Raw genomic sequence first — 19,599 nt, 5'->3', positions numbered from 1 at the left:
GGCTGTTGTGAATGGTGCAGTGAAAATAGTGCTTCTTATCAGAGACTAGTTCTCTCTTTTAATACCCTTGGGGGAGGATTTTTTTTTTTCTGTATGTAAATAACTGTTAGGCTTAAACATCTTAGGTGGAAACAAACTAGGTGAACGAATATGGGAATTCTGTAGATACCACATAGCAATGAGAGGGAAGGGGGTAAGGCCCCCCAGGACAGTAACAGAGTATAGATTCTCTATAGGTGGTCTGTTTGAATAGATAAAGAGAGACAATCCATAAGGTTGTCACATTGTTTAATCCTAGAGCAGCTAAAATTCCAGACTCCAGATGTTTACTTACATGAAGACTGCAGCCTTCCATCCCTGCAGTCCTAAATCCTGACCCTGGGATCAAAGGCCTGGGGCAGCCGTGAGGAGGAAAGACCACCCAAAAACAAATGTGCAATTCCCTGCAGTGGAGGGACAACTTGTAAAGGCAAAACCTTAGCTGATCCTAATGACTGAGAGAAGCTATGCTTGGGCATTCCTTCCTATAATGATTTCTTGAGGAGGTACATAAAATAAGGCTAAAATCAATGTCATCATTATAAAACAAAGTCTTCACCCAAATATGCACAGTTTGAATCGAAAGTGTTTGCTGTGCATTTGTAGGCATAGATGGTGTCAGAGAAACAGGGACTGAATCAGGTTCCCAAGGAGCTTCCTAGCCGTTGGAGTAAAAAGGCAAACACTCAAGAACATGGTCCAAGTTCTACAAGGCAGCCTATGTGGAGCATGGTGTTTGGAGGAGGGAGAAGCGCTCTTGGCTGAGAAGAGCAGAGAGCATGACTGGGGGAATGGAGGTCTGCACCAGACTCAGAATAATGACAGCATTTAAATAAACAAACAGGGTTCAGAAAGGCATTTTTTGTTTTGCTTTGCTTTGTTTGAGCCAATATGCATTTCATACAAAGTACGAAACTGGACAATGCCAGAAAGACACTGTCCCTGCCTTCCAGGAACTTTTTTAACGCTATTTCAATGGGGGAGTAGATTTTTCTAATGAACCCCACGCTGTCCCCGCCTCCCCCTCTGAGGGGGCCCCAGAGGCACCTCCAGGTCGCTTGGTCCCCGAAGCACAGCTTGATGAGCAGGGGTCAGGCATCCAGGGCAGCAGCTCAGGAGTTGGCTCTGATGCTGCCCCCTGGAGTCACCGGCAGTCAGGCACCCCGTGACCACACCAGCTTGGTCCTGGGTGTGGCCATTGTCCAGCTCCCCGCTCATCTCACCCTGGCTGGCTGTCCCCATGCATTTTCTGCGCAGTCCTTGACCCTTGGCACTTGGGGCTGGTGTTTGGCCTCCCACTGTGAGGCTCCTAAGGACTTGGCTCTTAAGTAGCCTTAGGAGAGAAGATGGGAAGACGTGCTGGTGGGTTTCCAAGAGGAAATGCTCGGCAGTACACCGGCTCTTCAAACTGAGAAGGTGCCTGGGGGAGTCACTGGGGAGGCGGGTGGGGTGGGAGAAGCATTGCATCCTGGGAGAACCTAATAGCCAGCTCTGGTTGGAATATCTAGCCTTCCAGCTGGGCGACCCTGAGCAGATTGTAGCTTAGAGGCCCCTTTTCTTCATTTGTAAATCTGGCAAGATAATACCAAGTCACAGGATTATTGCAAAGTTGCAGTTGCAGTGAAATACTAAAATATGAAGCCCCCTGCGGGGCACATGGTAAAAGGCCAGTGGAAAGGGGCTTGTGCCTGAGAGGGAGTGGGGAGCGTTCCTGAGCTCTCGCAGCGCCCACAGAGAAGAGCAGGGGCCTAACTGCTGGGCCGGGGCAGGGCCAGGTTTATGATTCCGAGACGATGTGAAGACTCAGCTAAAATGCTGCTTTTTACTCGGGGAGTCCATCTGCGGTCACTCAAGGAGAAATGGAGAGGCGTGGGGGAGGGGCTGGGAGGCCAGGAGGCCTGCTCAGCCAGCCTGTCACTCCAGGATGATGGATGAGCCTGCTCCGTGGCTTGTAATTAGTGCTGACTGGCTCCGAGGCTCTTCCCTTGAGGGAGAGCTCCCTGTGCCTCCATGGCCCCAGGCCCTCCTCAGGGCTGGGGGCTGGGGGCTGGGCTGGACATAAAGTTTGCCCTGAAACTCTGGCCCCTGACTCCAAGGCTGGTGTGCATGGGATTTTGTACATGTGTGTGCATGTGAGTATGCGCATATTTGTGACTCTTGTAACAATGCATGTGTGAACACGTCTGCATATTGTATGTGTACTTATATGTATATGAGCGTGCGTTGTGCTAAGCTGCTAGTCAAGACAAAGATGAAACATGCAATGAGAGGAATATGGGAAATGCTAGACTTTTGTCTGGGTCACTTGAAGTGAATTTCAGTTTCAGAGAAGTCACTTGACTCGTCATGTTATCCACATGGCAGGCAGCCCCTGTCCTGAGGGAAGAAATAACAGAAGCTTCCGTGCCTCTGCGGAGCTGCCACTCCCTGAGGTGCCTGGTAGCCAAAGCAGGTCAGGATGGAGGGGTTGCCCCAATTTACATACAGTTGTGTGTTTTTTAATTCTCACTGGAGGACAGGCTTAGAGAGAGGAAGGGAGTTAAGAGAGAAACCTCGATCGGTTGCCTTCTGTATGCTCCATCAAACCCTCAACCCGGGTATGTGCCCTGACCGGGAATTGAACTGGCAGCCTTTCAGTGCACAAGACGACGTTTAACCAACTGAGCAGACTCCAGCCGGGCTTGCATATGGGTTTTTCTGGGATAAGGGGAATTCATATTTCCCCAACATTTCTTCCAAAGATTCAAAATTGTAGAGCATAATTTCTTTTCTTTTCTTTTCTTTTCTCTTTTCTTTTCTTTTCTTTTCTTTTTTTTAAAATATGTCTTTATTGATTTCAGAGAGAGGAAGGGAGAGGGAGAGAGAGAGATAGAAACATCAATGATAAGAGAGTCATTGATCGGCTGTCCCTTGCACACTTCCTACTGGGGATCGAGCCCGAAATCAGGCATGTGCCCTGGCTGGGAATCGAACCTTGATCTCCTGGATCCTAGGTCGATGCTTAGCCACTGAGCCACGCCGGTTGGGCTAGAGCGTAATTTCAACCAAAACTTCGGACAAAGAATATCAGTAAATTCTCTAAAATAAAATTACCCTGAGAGAAATGGAATCTAGGTTACTGAGCACTGGGGTCTACTCCCAACTCCACTTTTCACCAGCTCTGAGACTCTGAAGGAGGAGATTAACTGCTCTCTAAGGCTTCATTTTTCACTCAAAAAAAGGACATAAAAATGGTGTGGTGCTATCATATATTATATAAATTTGGACAATGCAAATGTGAAAACCTCCAAATCCCCCCAAGTTAAAAAAATCCATCAGGGTTGGGTTATTTTGCAGTCGGTGAGCCGAGTGGGCTGTAGACTGCGCCTCCTGACAGCATTGCTTGAGCTGCAAAAGTAAATAACTGCCGTCAATGTTATATCCTGTGAACTAAGCTGTCGATGCTTGTCCTCACTTCTGATAGTGACATTAATGACTAATGTGCTGTTATTTTAATATTCAACATTATCATTTAAAATACTTTCTGTATCCTAGAATGATGTTATCTTAGAGTTTATTAACTGGTGGCGTGAGGGCCAAAAACCACCCTCCAAAATCAGTAACTTCGTAATGGAAGTCAGATGTGATAAGACGCTATGACACAGCCAACCTACTTCCATGGCACGCCATGCAGTTAACTCAGGAGGGCCTTCTCAGAAACATTAGAGACCTTAGTGTTTATTGAGTAAAAATAGCATGAAGGCAGAAATATTCTTCTGTGGTTGAAGATTCCTCTCCCTACCTTTTAGAATTGTTCTTCTGGAAATTCTAGTGTCAAATTATGTAAGCCTTGAATTAGTCCATGTCTTAAATAACATGTTCTTTTCATAAGGTGTCATCTTTCCTTAGAGGAAATGATGTAACCCATGAAAAATTCTCAGCACAGCAGCGCCTGACAGCCTGGTAAGTAAGTGCCCGAAGCGTGTTAGTTTTGCCGCTTTTGTGGTTGTCAACCTCAGCCCTAAGTGTGGCCATTAGGGACCAGGCTGGTTCTGACCCCGCGAGAGGCCCAGGTCGGAAGCCTCCCGGAACCCAGGCAGCACCTGAAGGTCTTGATCTTCAAGAAACAGTGAGTGAACGAGTGTGAGCTGTAAACTTTGGAATCAAAGTTGAAATCCCCACAGTGGTGGTTGAAGAATCAGGTACCTGACAGGAAGTGACAAATGTCCAGAAGGCGATGCAAGACAAAGTTTCAACAGCGACATCATGTGACAGCAGGGGGTAACTGCAGTGGGCCCTCAATCACACTTCAGGGTTTTCTCAGGAGGCCCTCGACCCAACCCAGGTGGGGAAGCCGATCCCTGGAACTTTGTCTGTCCCAGAGTAGGACTGCAGGGCGGGTGTGTGTGTGTGTGTGTGTGTGTGTGTGTGTGTGTGTGTGTGTGTGTGTGAGTGTATGGATCGCTGTCTTTCTCAAAAGTGACACATGCAGGTAGCAGAGTCAGGGGTTAAATATGCCAGAGAGAGCAGAAAAGAGTAAAATTATATGTAGGAAACTTGAGACTTCACATAATAAATCGTTTCTAATATTATGATATAGACAAAAAGTAGCAACTTGCTGGGGAAAATTGCTAATAGTTTCTCTACAAATATGTAAACCACTGTGGTAGACTGGAAAAGTGGTCACAATTATCCATGTTTTTAAACATATATATATATCTATATATATATATATCTCCATGCCTTTTGCAGAGTATTTTCTTTAAAAGTAGAGACTTTTTCCTTACTCTTTGTACCTAAGCTGGTCTGATGACTTGCTTTGGCCAATAGAATGAGGCAGAGGTGATGTTATATGGCCCCTGCTCACTTTCTTAGACCCCTGCAACCTCCATATACGAGTAAGACCAGGCTAGCCTCCTGGAAGATGAGAGACCAGGTGGAACAGAACCTGTCAGTCAGCTGATTCGTTTCAGCTGAGGCCAAAGACACATGAAAGAGGCTATAAAGCTCAGCAAAGCCAAACTTCATCACACCTTCCAGCTAACCCCCCAGCTAAACCTGCCAGGCCCACACAGGCTCAGTGACTCAAGCGCTAAATGCTTATTGTTCTAAACAAACCCCTCCAAAAAGTGACGCATGCCCTCTTACAAGAAAAGCCTCAGAACAGAAAATTCTCTTCTCTTCCAGATTTTCTGCTCTTTCCAGATAAATAAGAATCTCCTTTTTCCCCCTACCTGGATGTGGTGACTCTCATTCAATCATTCATTTGCTCAACAGATCCCCCCCCCCCCCCGTGTTAGGCACTTTGTTAGGCTCAGAGACGGGACAGGGTGCAGGGCATAACAAAATACAGATCTGATTTATAGTCTGGTTTGGGCAGAAAGGAAATAAGCCTGGCCAAATAAACCACTGAGTGCATTCAAATTCAGATGTGGGATCACATTACAGCTGTGTGACCTTTGGATAGTTACTTAACCTTTCTGAGTTTTCCCTTCCTTATCTCTGAAGCAGGGATAATACCTGGCTCTCAGCACGGCGGGGGGGGGGGGGGGGGGGGTAAAAAAATATGCAAAGCACTGTGCCCATGGGTCAGAATCACTTCCCACCCCCTGCCTTTGCTCACACTTTATCATATCAGGATCTCCGCCAGGAGGGAGGTTTCCCTGAATTTGGGAGGTGCCTTTGCTTTCAACAGTCCCTCACAGAACCACTGTGGGACCAGCCCAGAAAGGAATTTGCCATCTTCCCAGCAGCCCAAGAGATTGACTTTAGGGACACTGAGAAGGGAAGGGCACACAGAGACCACTCTGCCAGTCAAGCCCAATGTGAAGTGGTGATCTCTTCACGTCCCCAGAGCTACAAGTCAAGTCTGGGTGACTCTTGTTTGATTCTCAACCTTGGCTGGGAGACTGAGCTTCAAGAAAGGCCTCAGACCTGAGATGTGGCATCCTGAGGTTTTGCCCACATGGGGAGCCAGGTCCTGCAGTGGGAAGCAAGTGGTAGATGACAGAGTAAGGGATCAGTCACAAATAATCCTCAAACCCAGTCTTCTTGTTTCCCCTCTCAGAAACCCCTGACCTCAACCAGAGCATGCATGAACTAGAGCGCACACTGGAAGCTTGGGTCATCTCCCATCTTGCATTTCACCCCAGAACTTGGCACCCAGCTCAGGCTATAGAGAAGACCAGCCCCAAGGACTGAGAGCTGCCAGCCCAGCTGCAGTATCCAGTTAGGTCAGTTGCCACACTGCCCCAGTGCCTCAGTTCCTCTGAGTTTTTGTTACCGGGAAACCTCGGTGGGGCTCAGGCTGCCTGTCGCTGTGTCCAATTCAGTGGAGGCAGGGGTGAATCCTAGAAGGCGTTTATTGAGAAGGCGCCGACTGAGAAGACGGGCACGCGAGCATCCCAAACTTGTCTCAGGAGTGGCCTGAGGGACAGGGCTGGATGGGGCAGACGGGGGCTGGGACCGGAATGCAGCTACATGCGGTCCTGGAGGTCATTCTTTTGATCTTGGTCGCCTGGGGATGTCTCGATAAGGTGAGATCTTCACTCCTTCGATCTGGGTGGCCTGGCGATGTCTCCATAAGGTGATATCTTAACCCATTGCCCACAGCTGCGCCACCTCCTTAATTGCTTCAGTCCGGGATCAAGGGGAGTGCAGGGCGCAAAGGCCCAGGAGAAAGAAGCCTACGGGAAAAAAATCCCTGCTCACCTAAGTATATGTGTTCTACAATTTTATAAGCAATATAATAATATCTCAGATTAATTCAGGTGCTCGATCTTTGGACATTACAAGTGCCCCTGTCATTTCCTCTCCTCATCACCAGGGTATTCTGTGAGAGGGGGATGATCTGCAGATGGCAGAAGTCCCTGGAGTGGTGGCAGCAGGGATGTGAGCATACACCCTGGTGGCTGTGATGGCCTCAAGGAAAACACTCACCCCATAGAAACATCTTGGGCAGGGCTAGTTTGACCCAGGTTGAGACCCTAAGGGGCAGATGCTTAAGAAATGGCTGTGTGTTGAGGGCCAAATCCCTACCGCCTTCATGGGGAGTCCATGTACCTCTTGGGCTGTTCATGATTGTGAACCTGAATGTCAGAGTGTGTGAGAGCTGGGGGGGGGGGATCAAGGGGCAGGGGGCAAGGGGGAGGGGGCAAGTATGACCAGGCCTGCAGCTGGGAGGGTTAAACCCAGAAATTGCAGTAGCACGTTTGGGTGGACAACACTGTACCAAAGAGAGGGGAAGGGACAGAGCGGAGACAGACACAGTGGGGGATGGAGAAAAAAAGAGAGACAGGAGACAAACAGATGGCATTAGGAGGGAGAAAAGGAAAGCGGGAGATAGAAGGACTAAGAGCCAGAGCACCAGTGAGTCTATGAGGATAAGCTAGAAATGAGAAAAACACACTAAGAGACATCTTCAGAGGTGAAAGAGCCCTCTGTGTGCAAATCTGTCTTCCCGTGGGCCTCCCTCATCGGCTGTAGGTTCGAGGGCAGGCACTAGCTTAAGTCATCTTTACGCCCCCTGTGCTTAGCATAGTGCAGACACAGGGCGCCGTACTTGTTGAACAAATACAGAAAATATTAAGAAAAGGCAGGATTTGAAGATAGAAGGGCAGAGACAGAGAGAGTGGCTCTGAGCTTAAGGGACGCGCAGAGTCACAGAGACGCGCTTTGGAAGGCCAGGCCTGCCGTTTCCTAACTGCATGACTTTGAGCAAGACTGAGCCTCTCCAAGCTGAGAGTTCACCGTATCAAGTTGTGGAGGGTGAATGTCTGACGCTCTCAGCAGACGGCCTGTGTAAGCTCCTGGCAATGTTAGTTACTATTATTCCTGTTGTCACAGACAAGGGAGATAGGGACTAGCATAGATGGGTTGCATGGATAGCCTCCAACGAATGACCTTGCCCTGTAACTCTAGTGCCCGTCCACTCCAACTCCGGGTGCGGCTATGTGACTCGCTTGCTTTGGCTGATGGGACAATGGTAAACTTGATGCCAGCAGAGACAAAGACAAAGACAAAGACAGCCTGTGTCTGATTCCTTTCTTGGAGTCATCCAACCTGCCAACTATTACAGCTGTGTGATCGAGCCCAGGGAAGATCGGCCAGGTCCCACCCAGATCAGCTAGACCACTCAGCCAACTCAGCCTAGCTGAAATAATAAAGGGTTGTTGCTTTAAGCCAGTGGTTTGGAGTGATACGTTACAAGGTGATAGCTAGCTGTCACAAGGGCACGGTTACCCTTGTCTTTTACAACTGAAAGGCAAATGAGAGAGGAAGTCGAGATCTGCCAGGTTTTATTTGTAGAATCTAACGAACTTGAACCAAAGCAAGCTGCAAAAAGTGGTTTGGAGAGTGACAGGGAAGGGATACCAGACCCCAAGGGCACCCTTCAGGTGGAGGACACCAGAGGCGGCAGGTGGCTGGGGCAGGTCCAGGCACCTAGCAGCAGGGAGGGCTGCAACTGGGCGAGCAGAGGCTTGAGGGGTAGGGCTTGTGTTACCCCGGCCCTGCAGGTCTCAGGCCCTGGGGTCATACACCCGGCCCATGAAGATGGGGAACCTGTGCTGCTGGTCCCAGAGCAGGAAGAGGAAGGGCTGCTGCACTTCAAAGATCAGCAGAGTGCGGGCCACCGAGATAGCCGAGGCTGCAGCCACCTCCACCCCGCTTTCCGTCAGCTCCAGCATCGTCTGGTGCTGCATCGCAGAGACCTGGAGGTCCGCGTCCTCTGTCAGCCCACACAGGTTGAGGTCGTAAGAAAAGTCATAGAATTCTAGGGCATAACCGGAGAAAAACAATGCGTCAAAGACCAGCATGACCCCCTCACCTGCTGGAGACATTTGCCTGGAATTTTCTGGGTTGGTCCCAAGTTCTGACACTCTCTTCTTCTTTCTCCTTGGTTATCAAAATACATGTCATACCTTTTGGTCCAGTTCCTGGGACCCTCGGCCAATGGGCCCAGCTTCAGGCCAACCACCGCTTTCTCTCAAGCGGTAAGAGGCCTTGCCCCTACCCCCCAAAAACCCTGAAAAATTACGTCATTGCTTCCTTGTCAATGAGGACCTTGGAAGTGAGGTACTGTATCAGAAAGAGGTCATATATTATCAAATGAGGTAATATACTAGGAAACAAGATTATCTATTAGGAGGTCAAGTTCTTTAACAGAAAATGAAGTGATATATCTGGAAGTGAGGTCTAAGGTCAGGAAGTGAGGCCACAGGTTAGGACATGGAGTCTCTGTGGCCTCTCCTAAACTCAGAAGCCTCCAGTCACCCTTTTATCCTGAGTATTGCTTGCACAATCCATGGGGTGGCTGAGTGTTAAGGAATGTCTCTGAAAGAGGAGCATCCACGGCCCACCTTAGTCACCTGTCACAGTGTCACAATGAACCATAGTGGAAAGAGTAAAGAGAGGTAAAGACCTGGATTGATATTCTGGCTCACTTCTAATAGCTCAAGGGATCTTGGCTAAGTCATGTAAACTTTCTGAGTCATTTCCTCAGTGATGTAATGAGATAACAGCACCTATCCCTCTAACCTACAGGATTGAGGGACAACCTGAGATTATAGGTGTAAAAAATACTCTTAGAGAGTGCTAAATGCTTTGAGGGACTCCCCTGGCCCCCCTCTTTTCTCGGAGTTGGGAGTAACTCTGAGCTGCCAGGGCTCACCCAGTTGCTCCATGACGGCCAGCATGTTCTGGTTGCTCTTGAGTTTAAATCGGGGCATCATCAGGAGAGTGGGCTGGAACTTGACCATCTCCAGCTTCTTCATGACGGCCTTGAAGACAGAGGGGCTGAGAGCGTGCTCGATGTCTTCGAGACTGTGTTTCAAGTTCTGGGGTACCAGGATCACCATACTCAGGTTGTGGGAGAGCTGCAGTTGCCCCACCTGGAGAAAAAGAGATGCTACTTTATTAGTCTTCCCACCCTCTGGGTCCCAAAGCTGATCTCCAGTCTGCTGCTCCAATCTGTACCATTTCAGGAAGCAGCCAGCAGCCAGACCTAGGCTTCCAGGCTCTGCCAGTTAGGTGAACAGTGCTGGTCTAACTCTGTGCTCAAGCTTGGGCACAAGTTTCTGATCACACATGCTGAGGATGACATCCTGACTCTACCACTGATGAGCTATGTGATACAGGCAAGCAATTTGATCTTTCTGAGCCCTGTTCCCTTCCTCTCAAGTGTGCATAAGGTACCACCAGCGTTACCAGGTCAATCCTTTGAAAGACTTGATGGCTCTGCAGTGTCTATGAGAGTAAGTAAAAATCTCTTAATGTGACATTCAAGATTCTGTACAAGCTGATCTTAGCTTATCTTTCCAGTCTGCCATCAGAAGGACTTTCGCTCATGGCCAGACAAAAATATAAGAGAAATGCAGGACCCAATATAGTGGTTCTCAACCGAGTGTGAATTTGCCCCAAGTAGACATTTGGCAATATCTGGGGACGTTTTCGTTGTTGCAGCTGGAGGAGGGGGTCACAGTGTTACTAGAATCTAGTGGGTAGAAGCTGGGAATAATGCTAAATCCTACAATGCCAGGACAGAACCTCATAACAAAGAATTATCCAAAATGTCAATAGTGCCAAGGGTGAGATACCTTAGACTAATAGGACATAAGAGACTATCATTAAAAGGGCATTATGGTTGTGGCTGAAAGATGGACGAGAAGAATCTAGACTGCAGAATTCAATTGGGCAATGAAGAAATTAACTGAAACCAGTCAACTGTTGGAATTTGAAAAAATTGCCCAGAAGAAGCAGGATATAAATTGCTATCGACTGAGGAGCAAGGACATGGGGTCCCTCTGTTGATGGAGGCTCCAACTAGGGTGTGATCACTTGGGCAGTATGGACCCTTCAAGTCCTGTGTATGGGCCTCGAATCTCTAACCAAAAAGTACCATGTTATGATCCTGAACTTCCAAACCAGTGACCTGAACATACCTGAGCTGGTAAATCTAACCCCCTTAGTTGGATGAATACTCTTTAAGTCCCAGGAAGATTCAGAATTAAATATGGGAATGAAAAGTACACCAAATTCATAGTATGAACACCAGATGACAAGATCAGGATAATCTTAAGAGAATCTGACAAGCCAGTTTTATGCTTTTAAGCAAAAAGTTATAGAATAATTTCATTAAGTTTGAGAATGATGTCGGTAAAAGTTGATTTACTCTTCAAACTTAATTTTCAGTTCACAGGTGTTTGGAAGATATGGCCAAGCATGGTTGTAATTCTGCCCTGTCAGGTATATGACATACTTAAAAAGAAAATGAAGTATGTTTATAAAGTATACGCATAAGCTTGAAATGCTTATGGGAATATTAATTAACCATATTTATAAGTGGAACAAATGGTTTAAAGAAGCTTAATCTGTTCAAAGTGACTTGATTAAAGAAAAAATTATAAGTAAATTTGCTCAAAATTAAAAGGCTTAAGACTTTGAATTTATAACATTTATTGTATTAAATAAGTATCTGTTTAAAATCCAAGGAATTGTAAATACTGTTTTTCTGTGCACAAAACTCCTGCTCCATTGATGTAAAAAACACATTGGTACCTTCCCCCCATATACTCTGAGTTAGAGCAATGGCCTAAACATGTTATATAGATTTACTCCTCTCTGCCTTACATATGCTATTCAGATTTTGTTAAATAGTTATGAATGGCCAAATTCAATGAATGGGAATGAATGGGTGGAAAAGTGCATGAATGGTCAAAAATAACCTCCCCTATGAAGCCTTCCCAGCCAAGGCATACTAGCACCTTCCACTAAATCCATTCATTTATTCAGCAAACATACAATGAGCACTTATTATATGTGGCAGTGTTCTAGGCACTGGGGACATTGTAGGAAACAAGATAGGTAAGGTCTCTTCTCAAGGAGAGAGAGAATATCTCAGGGAGATAGACAATATTGTAATCAAATAAGTAAATAACATAATTTCACGTAGTGAGAAATGCCACGAATATAATAAAACGATGATGTTATAGGGTGAGAAGGAGGCTACTTTAAGGAGTGGGAAGGCCCATCCACCAAGGTGATCTTTGGGCTGACACCTGGATGGGCAGGAGGAACAAGTTATGTGAAAATCTGAGTGAGGAGGGTCTAGGCAGAGGGAAAGCTAAAGACAGTTCTCAAGGTGGGAACAAGCCCAGCGTGTCCCAGGAACATCCTTTATTTCTCGGCCTGGAACTAAGTCAGTGGGCATCTCCCACTGTGTTCTAGCTCATAGGTCTGTGTCTTGATGTCCTAACAAGGCAGAAATAATATCTGATCACTGAGTATGAGACAGCTTACTAAACTCTGGGCTCCATGTTTTCTGTTTTCCCTCCCTTCCCATCCACTGAGATGATACTGTTCAATTTCCGCTGGGAACTTAAGCCATTAAACACATGTGCACACAAACCGCACATGTATGCACATACAGATATACCTATACACATGTACATATACATGCATGCTGCACATGCTTGCATATATCAGATGCACAGAACAGAAACACAACTCACTTTTTGCCATTTGATGGAGTAGAGATGATTGAAGAAACGTTAGAATCCTGCTTTCCAGCCTAAAATAGAGAATGCCTGCCTCGGCCAAGGCTGGAGAAGGGAGAAAAAGGCAGGGTGGAAATACAGAGGGAAGGAGCAGAAATTAGTAAGGGTGCACCTCAAACCAATGGATGGGGCCACAGCAGAAAAGAAATCAGGACGCACAAGAGGCACTGAAGCAGGAGCAGGAAAAACCAAGAACTGACCTTGGCCTTCAACATCGAGTCAGTGAAATGCGCCACGGGGTACTTCTTGCTGGTCATCATGGGCACTTTTATCACAGAGGATTTCAAATGAAAGGGCTCCTTCCTGGTTTTTGTGCGATCAAAGGTCGTCTTCCACTTGGCTGGAGGGAGAGAGGGGGAGGGTTACTCTAATGCAGGTGGGCTAAGGATGTGGAGCTGAAATCCCTGGTAGCAAGGGGTGGGACAGGTACAGTGGGATCCAGTCGTGGAACTTGAGGTCGGGTGGGCTTTGAAGCCTAGGGGGAGGAAGGATTCAGGATGGGAAGAGGACCTGGTCCAGAGCCCCCTTACCACTTAGGTAGATAGCGTTGAGAAGGACAAGGCGGGTGTCAGAGGGCAGGCTGTCTAGCAGCTGGGTGATCTTGTGGTTGGTGTTTTCCGCCACCCAGGAGTTGATGAGCTCCACGTTGACATCACTGTCATTTCCCAGGAGTCTGGGGCTTTCATACAGGTTCTGAGAGGCGTTCACAAAGGCGTCCCTTATGGCCAGGTCTGGGGGAGGGGGGTCCAAGAGAAGGAGGCATGAGTTCCTTGAATACCCTTCCCCCTTCCAAGAGCAATCTTTGGGGGGGTTTCCATCGACCTTTGTGCTCACTCCAATGAACACAGCATGTTGGAGCAGGGGTCCAAGCCACTCCTCTTACGGATGTGACAATGAGGCCCAAAGAGGGCAAACCCTGAACTTGGAGCAGAACTGATCCCAGGCCCCACCTGCCTCAGCTTGCCATGTGAGCATGGCTTGGCAAGATAACCCTGAACTTCCATTTGCCTGTACTTTCCCTCCTTTCTTTTCTTAATTCAAGAGGCAACAGAGTCTGCTTGCTGGCCTCAGCGAAAATTTGTAATAAGACTTCCTGGCTTTTGCTCTCCAAAGCCCAGGTCCACTAAAGAAAATAGTGTTTGAAAGAGAAACTTTTCCTAAATAACTGATATTGAATGTAGCTGTATTTTCCACCAACCCAGCAAGACAGGATGAAGTCGATTTATAGCAAATAAGTGCAACATTACTCAAATACCTCTGAGCTATACTTTCCCATTTCTAAAAAGAGGGTGTGGTTTTTCCCTCACTGTTTTTTTCTTTATTTTCTCAGGTTCTATGATGAATAAGTATTATTTTCATCAGTTAAAAAAAAGGCAGGAAAAAATGGTTTTCCTTTATTTAAAGAGAGGGTTGCCCTAGCCGGTGTGGCTCGCTTGGTTGAGCATTGCCATGCACCAAAAGGTTACTGGTTTGATTCATGGTCAGGGCACATGCTTAGGTTGCAGGCTCAGTCCCCAGCAGGGGAGGTGTGGGAGTCAGCTGATTGATGTTTCTCACATCAATGTTTCTCTCTCTCTCCCTCTTTCTCTAAAAATCAATAAAATAAAATTAAAAAGTAAAGAGAAGGTCAGACTAAATCTGTAGTTTTCAAACTTTTTCAAGCAGCAGAACTGTATTTTCAAATAAAGTCATATTTGAAGCCCACAATATAAAAGGACTGTGGTTGAGGCTGGGCGGGAGCTTAGAACCCAGTTGGCTCCATATCCCTCTCACAGGAAGTGGCACCCCCTCCCCACTCTGCCTCCCTGATCCCCACTCCCACCATGACTTCTGAAGCTGCTCTGCGGAACCCTTAGGACTCTGTGAACCAAACCTTGAAAAAAAAATGCACTCGATCATTTTGGACGTTTATTGCTCTTATTACCTACTTAATCATCTAACACATGTAAATGACAACAAATTCATATAATATAGGAGAGTACAAAGACTAGGAGGCCCAAGACTCCCCTGACGCAGATTAGCAAACATTTTTTGCCTATTTTAGATCTATAGCTCTCTAGCCCTATCTATTCATGAACTCTTATTCTAAAAGGAGTTGACGCATGCAAGAGACTTGCCCAGTCTCACAGTGGGGACTATCTGGAGTCACCTGATATGTCTGCTGAGGCCCTCACCTGCTCTGCAGTCCATCCTGGATGTTCTAGCTCTAACATTCCCTCTGTCCATTCCCCCCACTGCTGGGCCCCCTCAGAATCCCCTCAGGACCCTGCTCAGCAGCTGCCCCCTCTCCCCAGCTCTCACCTGGGCTGTGGAAGATCTGAGAGACTGAAGTGAAGCCTTTGGATGTGAAGGCCTTCAGTGCCTGGTGGACGCAGGCAAAGTCCTTGGGGTAGGCGAGAAGGGTCTCCAGGTTTTCCTTGGTGCTGTTCCCAGCCCCTACAAGAGGCAGAGAGAGGGCCAACTGCAGGAGGCGTGGGGGAGCCACCATCAGGACCACTTTTGAGGGACCAAACTGGAATGGGGGGGGTGCTGCCTGCTAGGGCGGGGATCACATATCATCAGAGCCGGAAGCGTGGTTTTGGGAGACAATACATGTGTCAGAGAAGGGTGGGGGAATCATGAATAATCGATTAGGCTTTTCCAGGGCTTCGAATACTCTCCTCCCCTACTTTTCTACTTAATTTTTATCCCACTCATTATTCAAAGCCTGGTCCAATCACTGCCTGTTCCGCATGAACTAGTATTTAGTTGGTTTGGGTTTACAAGGGTTCACCCTATAGGCAGGGACACTATTAAGAGGAGACATCAGCCCTGGCTGGGTAGCTCGGGGTTGGTTAGAGTGTCATCCCGATATGCCAATGCTGTAGGTTCAATCCCAGGTTGGGGCGCACGTGGGGAGGTAACAGATCCATGGGTCTCTCTCAAATTGATGTTTCTATCTCTCTCTCCCTTCCTCTCTAAAAGCAACTAAAAAAAGAAAAAATAAACTAACTGAAACCAATCAACTGAAATATGCCTTCCAGGGGGCATCTGGCAATGCCTGAAGACACTTTGGTGGTCTTAAGGGGGAGGGGGGGATGCTACCGGCATCTAGTGAGTGGAGGTTAGGGATGTTAGGATTCTGGGATTCCAGAGGAACGGTTCTTACATACGCTCACTCTATTGTCTCTAGCAGCCTTCCTGGAATTTCCCCCTTAGAGTGAAAGCTCTGTCTCCACTGCTTGTAGCAATTTGTTTGTGTCACTCCTAGGGTAATTAACCTGTGGCACTTGACAGTGATCCTTCGGGAAGGCAGAGGGATTAACATTTTTTTACCTCCCATCAAGCCAGGCACTGGGCTATCTACTTAATTTTCTGAGGTAAATACAACCATCTCCATTTTACACATGAGGACTCAGGTTCAGAGATGTTAAGTGACCTGCCCAAGGTCACACAGCTAGAAAGCAGCATTATCACAATTCTACTCTACTTCTCTTACAGTTTCATCTCCCTTATCGTCTGAACTTGAACCATGGTGAGTGGCTGGGAACTTGTTTTATATGTTCTTGTATAGTCCGTAGGGTTTTTATAAGCAATAGTGCCTATTAAATCATTGTTACATGAAAGAATAGATGGAAGTTCAAGAATAAAAACATACCCCCCATTTTTATAGCTTCCTCACTGAGGCATAGCTTTGTAGGTGTCTGGGTTGGGGACCCTCAGGGGAGGGTCTGACACACAACCTGGAGAGAACTCAGGTTCTTACCAAGCAGGACCTGAGTGAGCAGGCTGGCGATGCTGAAAGGTGAGAAGACCATGTTGCTCTGTGCCTTCTTCACTGATGAGAAGGCGTGGTAGAGCCTCACGGAGAAATCCATCAAAGCCTCCCCCAGCATGGTCTCCGCTGAAGGATTCTCCAAGTCAGGACAGTGAGTGTCAGGCTCCGGGCAGACGGGCCCGGTAGGGGGCTGGGTAGTGGGCTGGGTAGTGGGCTGGGTAGTGGGCTGGGTAGTGGGCTGGGTGGTGGGCTGGGTAGTCGGGTAGATAGGTTGAGTGGTTGACTGGATGCAGGGCTCGGAGGCGGGCTGTAAAGTGCTATTGGCTCTTAGGGTGGTTGAATTGCTTGTTGGCATGGTGGAAGTGGCCACGGTGGGTTGGCTGGATTGATTCTTGAGGATCTCTTTCTCTGAGATGTTTGTTTCGCCTTCCCCTGGCAGGCCCTCTGGATCCGCGGAGCTGTGGCTGGTACCATTCAGATTTGAGGAGACTCTGTCCTATAGTTCAAGACACTGTGTTTCATTTTTCTACGAGGCACAATCCCTCAAACACTCAAAGTGGGAGCAGAAGGTGGAGATGTGGACAGACTTCTGTACCCAAGATCATTTCTGAAAAAGCCTGGTGGGTGAGGGGCCTGCCCTAGAGCCACAGACCAGGAATTCCTTCAGAGTGGGCGGCACGGCAGGAACCATTGGGGTTGGGGACACTCTGCAGAAGATGGGGAGCAGGCAGGGACTCTGTTATTGCCTGCTCATTGCTGCCATATAGGAAGTTGTTTCCCAAACTTTGGAGCTGAGTGTCAACAGCATTTATCTATGTCCTTGAAATTAAAATATATATATATGTGTGTGTGTATATATATATGTGTGTGTGTGTGTGTGTGTGTGTATATATATATATGTGTGTATATATATATATATATATATATATATATATATATATATATATACCCCAGAGGACATGTGGCAACGTCTGGAGGCATTTTTGGTTGTCCCAAGGGAGAGAAGGGGGTGGGTGGAGGGTGGCAATGGCACTGGGATCTAGTGGGTGGAGGCCAGGGATACAGCAAAACATCCTACACTGCACAGGACAGCCCCTCATACCGAGGTATTACCCAACCCAAATGCCGATTGTTCAGGGTTGAGAAGCCACGTAGCACCCCCATTTGACTGTTAAAAAATTGATGCTGAGACCTACTGGCCCAGGGTCTCACAGAAGCTGGAGGAAACACTAGGAGTGAAACCTGGATCCGATTCGGGGTCCCTGCTCATCACTACATCACCTGCTGAATCGCAAAGGGCACTGCGGGTGCCACCTGCCACACACATGAGCACGCAGGCCAGAGTCAGCATCCACCTTGCTCCTGGGCTGGGCCCTTCCTCCTGACCTCCCAGAGCCGGGCCTCAGGTGCTGCAGGCCCAGCCAGGCCCAGGTGTGTCCCCTACCGCTCCTGTTTTCACGGGCCCAGCCCCGGGAGGAGCCCACAGCTCAGTGTCCACAACACCCCCTGCTTTTCATTGCAAAATGCTGTCCACCTCCTTCATTCTCTGCTTTATAACTCAGGGCAGCGGGCGGGAGCAGGCGGGCTGGGGTCGCGACTTGCTCGAGGCCGCACAGCTGTGCCCCGCGGGCCAGCTTCGAGCCCGAGCGTCTGAGCGGCCAGCTCTGCCAGTCTCTGCAAGAGCGGAGCGCGAGGATCACGCTGGCTGGTCCCAAGGGGAGCTCTCCTCATTGTCCCGGGCCTGCAGGGTTAATCCTCAGCAACCCCCGTCCCCCGACGGGCCACTCACCCCAGCCAGCAGCAGCAGCAGCAGCAGGGTCAGCGGGGTCAGCCTGGAGGCCATCTGGGAGGCGACGTCAGCCGGGGCCTGCGGAGTCAGCCAGCGTGGGGCCGGCTTCGAGGTCACGGGCCCACCCCGGGCACGCCCCCATTCCAGCCGGGCCCTCCGCCGCCCTCTCCACCGCCACCTTCTCCCAGGCTCCTCCCTCCGTTTTGTTTTCCCAAAACCGCTTCCCTTTCCCGGCACCCGCTGGCTCGGCCTCACACCCCACCCCCTCCCCGGCCCGGGTCCCCTTCCATCTGTGCCATCCTGGGGGTCCCGCTTTAGCCAGACAATGAGGCCAGCGGCAGGGGGAGGAGGGGAGGTCCAGAGGGGGCTGGGTGAGCCAGCCCGGGGGGGGGGGGCAGAAGTCTCAGGGGGAGCAGAGACTGCAGAGATAAAAGGGGGGCGGGAAACGAGAAGGGAAATAGGGAGATGACAAGACCCTCCAACACACCCTCCCCCCCAAAAAACAAGCAACAAACCTGCTCCCAGCTCCTGGTCACTGGGCAGCTTTAGTGCAGACTGAGAGAATAGTCCCACGGGGCCTGGGAGGGTGGGGTGTGGATGTGTGGGGGGGTCGGTCTTCGCTATTGGCTGGCCCAGGACACTGCCCAGTTACAATTTAAGGATGATTGATCGCTGGTGTGAGTTCCCGTAAATCACGATGGGGAAGGTCCCTTCCTTGGTGGGCTTTGGGGGCTGGACCAGGGATTTAGCCCAAAGCCCTTTGGGAGCCAGGGGTGGGGAGGCGTGGGTGCGGCTCTCAGCTTTACAGAAGGAAGCTTACCCCCTCCACGGTCATGGGTCATGATCAAAACAGCACAGACACATTGCTCTACAGTTTGTAGGCAACCAGATTTTCGGGAATTGCTCTTCTCAGCTGATCTTCAAAGTAACCCTTTGGAAATTGGCCCCTTTGTGCCCATTGGATAGTTAAGACACTGAGCCTTGGAGCACTTAGTGTCTCCAGATAAGCCGCACTTGGAGATCAGCCTGAATCTCCCCAAGTCCTAACCTGGCCCCTGCTCTTCCTCTGTGACCTGTGTGTGTGTGTCTATGCTGTTTCTCTTCTCTGAGACCTGGAATCAGTGGCCCTTTCCTTGTGATACAGTCAAGGAATCTGGGGCACTCAACCCAGCAAGCATTGGCCTTAAGTAAAACTGGGAAAGCTGGGTGTATGCATTTGGGGGCAGGGGGGCATTTTCAGCGGCCTGGGAACCAACAGACCTGGCTATGACACCTGGCTTCCCTCTTAGCACCTCTCCTCTCAGGGTTGCCAGATAAAAGTCAGGAAGCCCAGTTACATTTGAATTTCAGATAAACGAAATTTTGCTGAAGTATGTTCCATGCAATATTGGGACATAATTATACTAAAATTTTTTTTTTTTGGTCATTTACCGAAAATTCAAATTTAACTGGACATTCTGTATCTTATTTGCTAATCTGGC

General features: G+C 48.6%; 1 protein-coding gene across 1 annotated transcript; it reads right to left on the bottom strand.

The window, feature by feature from the left end:
* Window positions 1-8,298: 8,298 nt before the first annotated feature.
* Window positions 8,299-18,192, bottom strand: SERPING1 (serpin family G member 1). The gene is made up of 7 exons (XM_016200535.2): window positions 18,119-18,192; window positions 16,318-16,825; window positions 14,874-15,008; window positions 13,103-13,303; window positions 12,773-12,912; window positions 9,689-9,908; window positions 8,299-8,791 (listed from the first exon to the last, which is right to left on the bottom strand). Exons 1-7 carry the CDS (start codon window positions 18,170-18,172, stop codon window positions 8,538-8,540), a joined length of 1,512 nt encoding a protein of 503 aa, XP_016056021.2. The 5' UTR covers window positions 18,173-18,192; the 3' UTR covers window positions 8,299-8,537.
* Window positions 18,193-19,599: the final 1,407 nt, after the last annotated feature.

Source organism: Miniopterus natalensis, chromosome 11, assembly GCF_054644295.1.
Source record: "Miniopterus natalensis isolate mMinNat1 chromosome 11, mMinNat1.hap1, whole genome shotgun sequence".
Taxonomy (NCBI): Eukaryota; Metazoa; Chordata; class Mammalia; order Chiroptera; family Miniopteridae; genus Miniopterus; species Miniopterus natalensis.
This window is presented reverse-complemented; position numbering and strand designations above follow the sequence as displayed.

Bases quoted from the DNA above. Each gene is read 5' to 3' on its own strand.
- SERPING1 (XM_016200535.2), bottom strand. From the start codon at position 18,172: ATGGCCTCCAGGCTGACCCCGCTGACCCTGCTGCTGCTGCTGCTGCTG. The intron at 15,009-16,317 runs GTAAGAACCTGA...TGCCTCTTGTAG, and splicing joins GCTCACTCAGGTCCTGCTTG to GGGCTGGGAACAGCACCAAG. The intron at 8,792-9,688 runs GTGAGCCCTGGC...GTTATGCCCTAG, and splicing joins GGCCGTCATGGAGCAACTGG to AATTCTATGACTTTTCTTAC.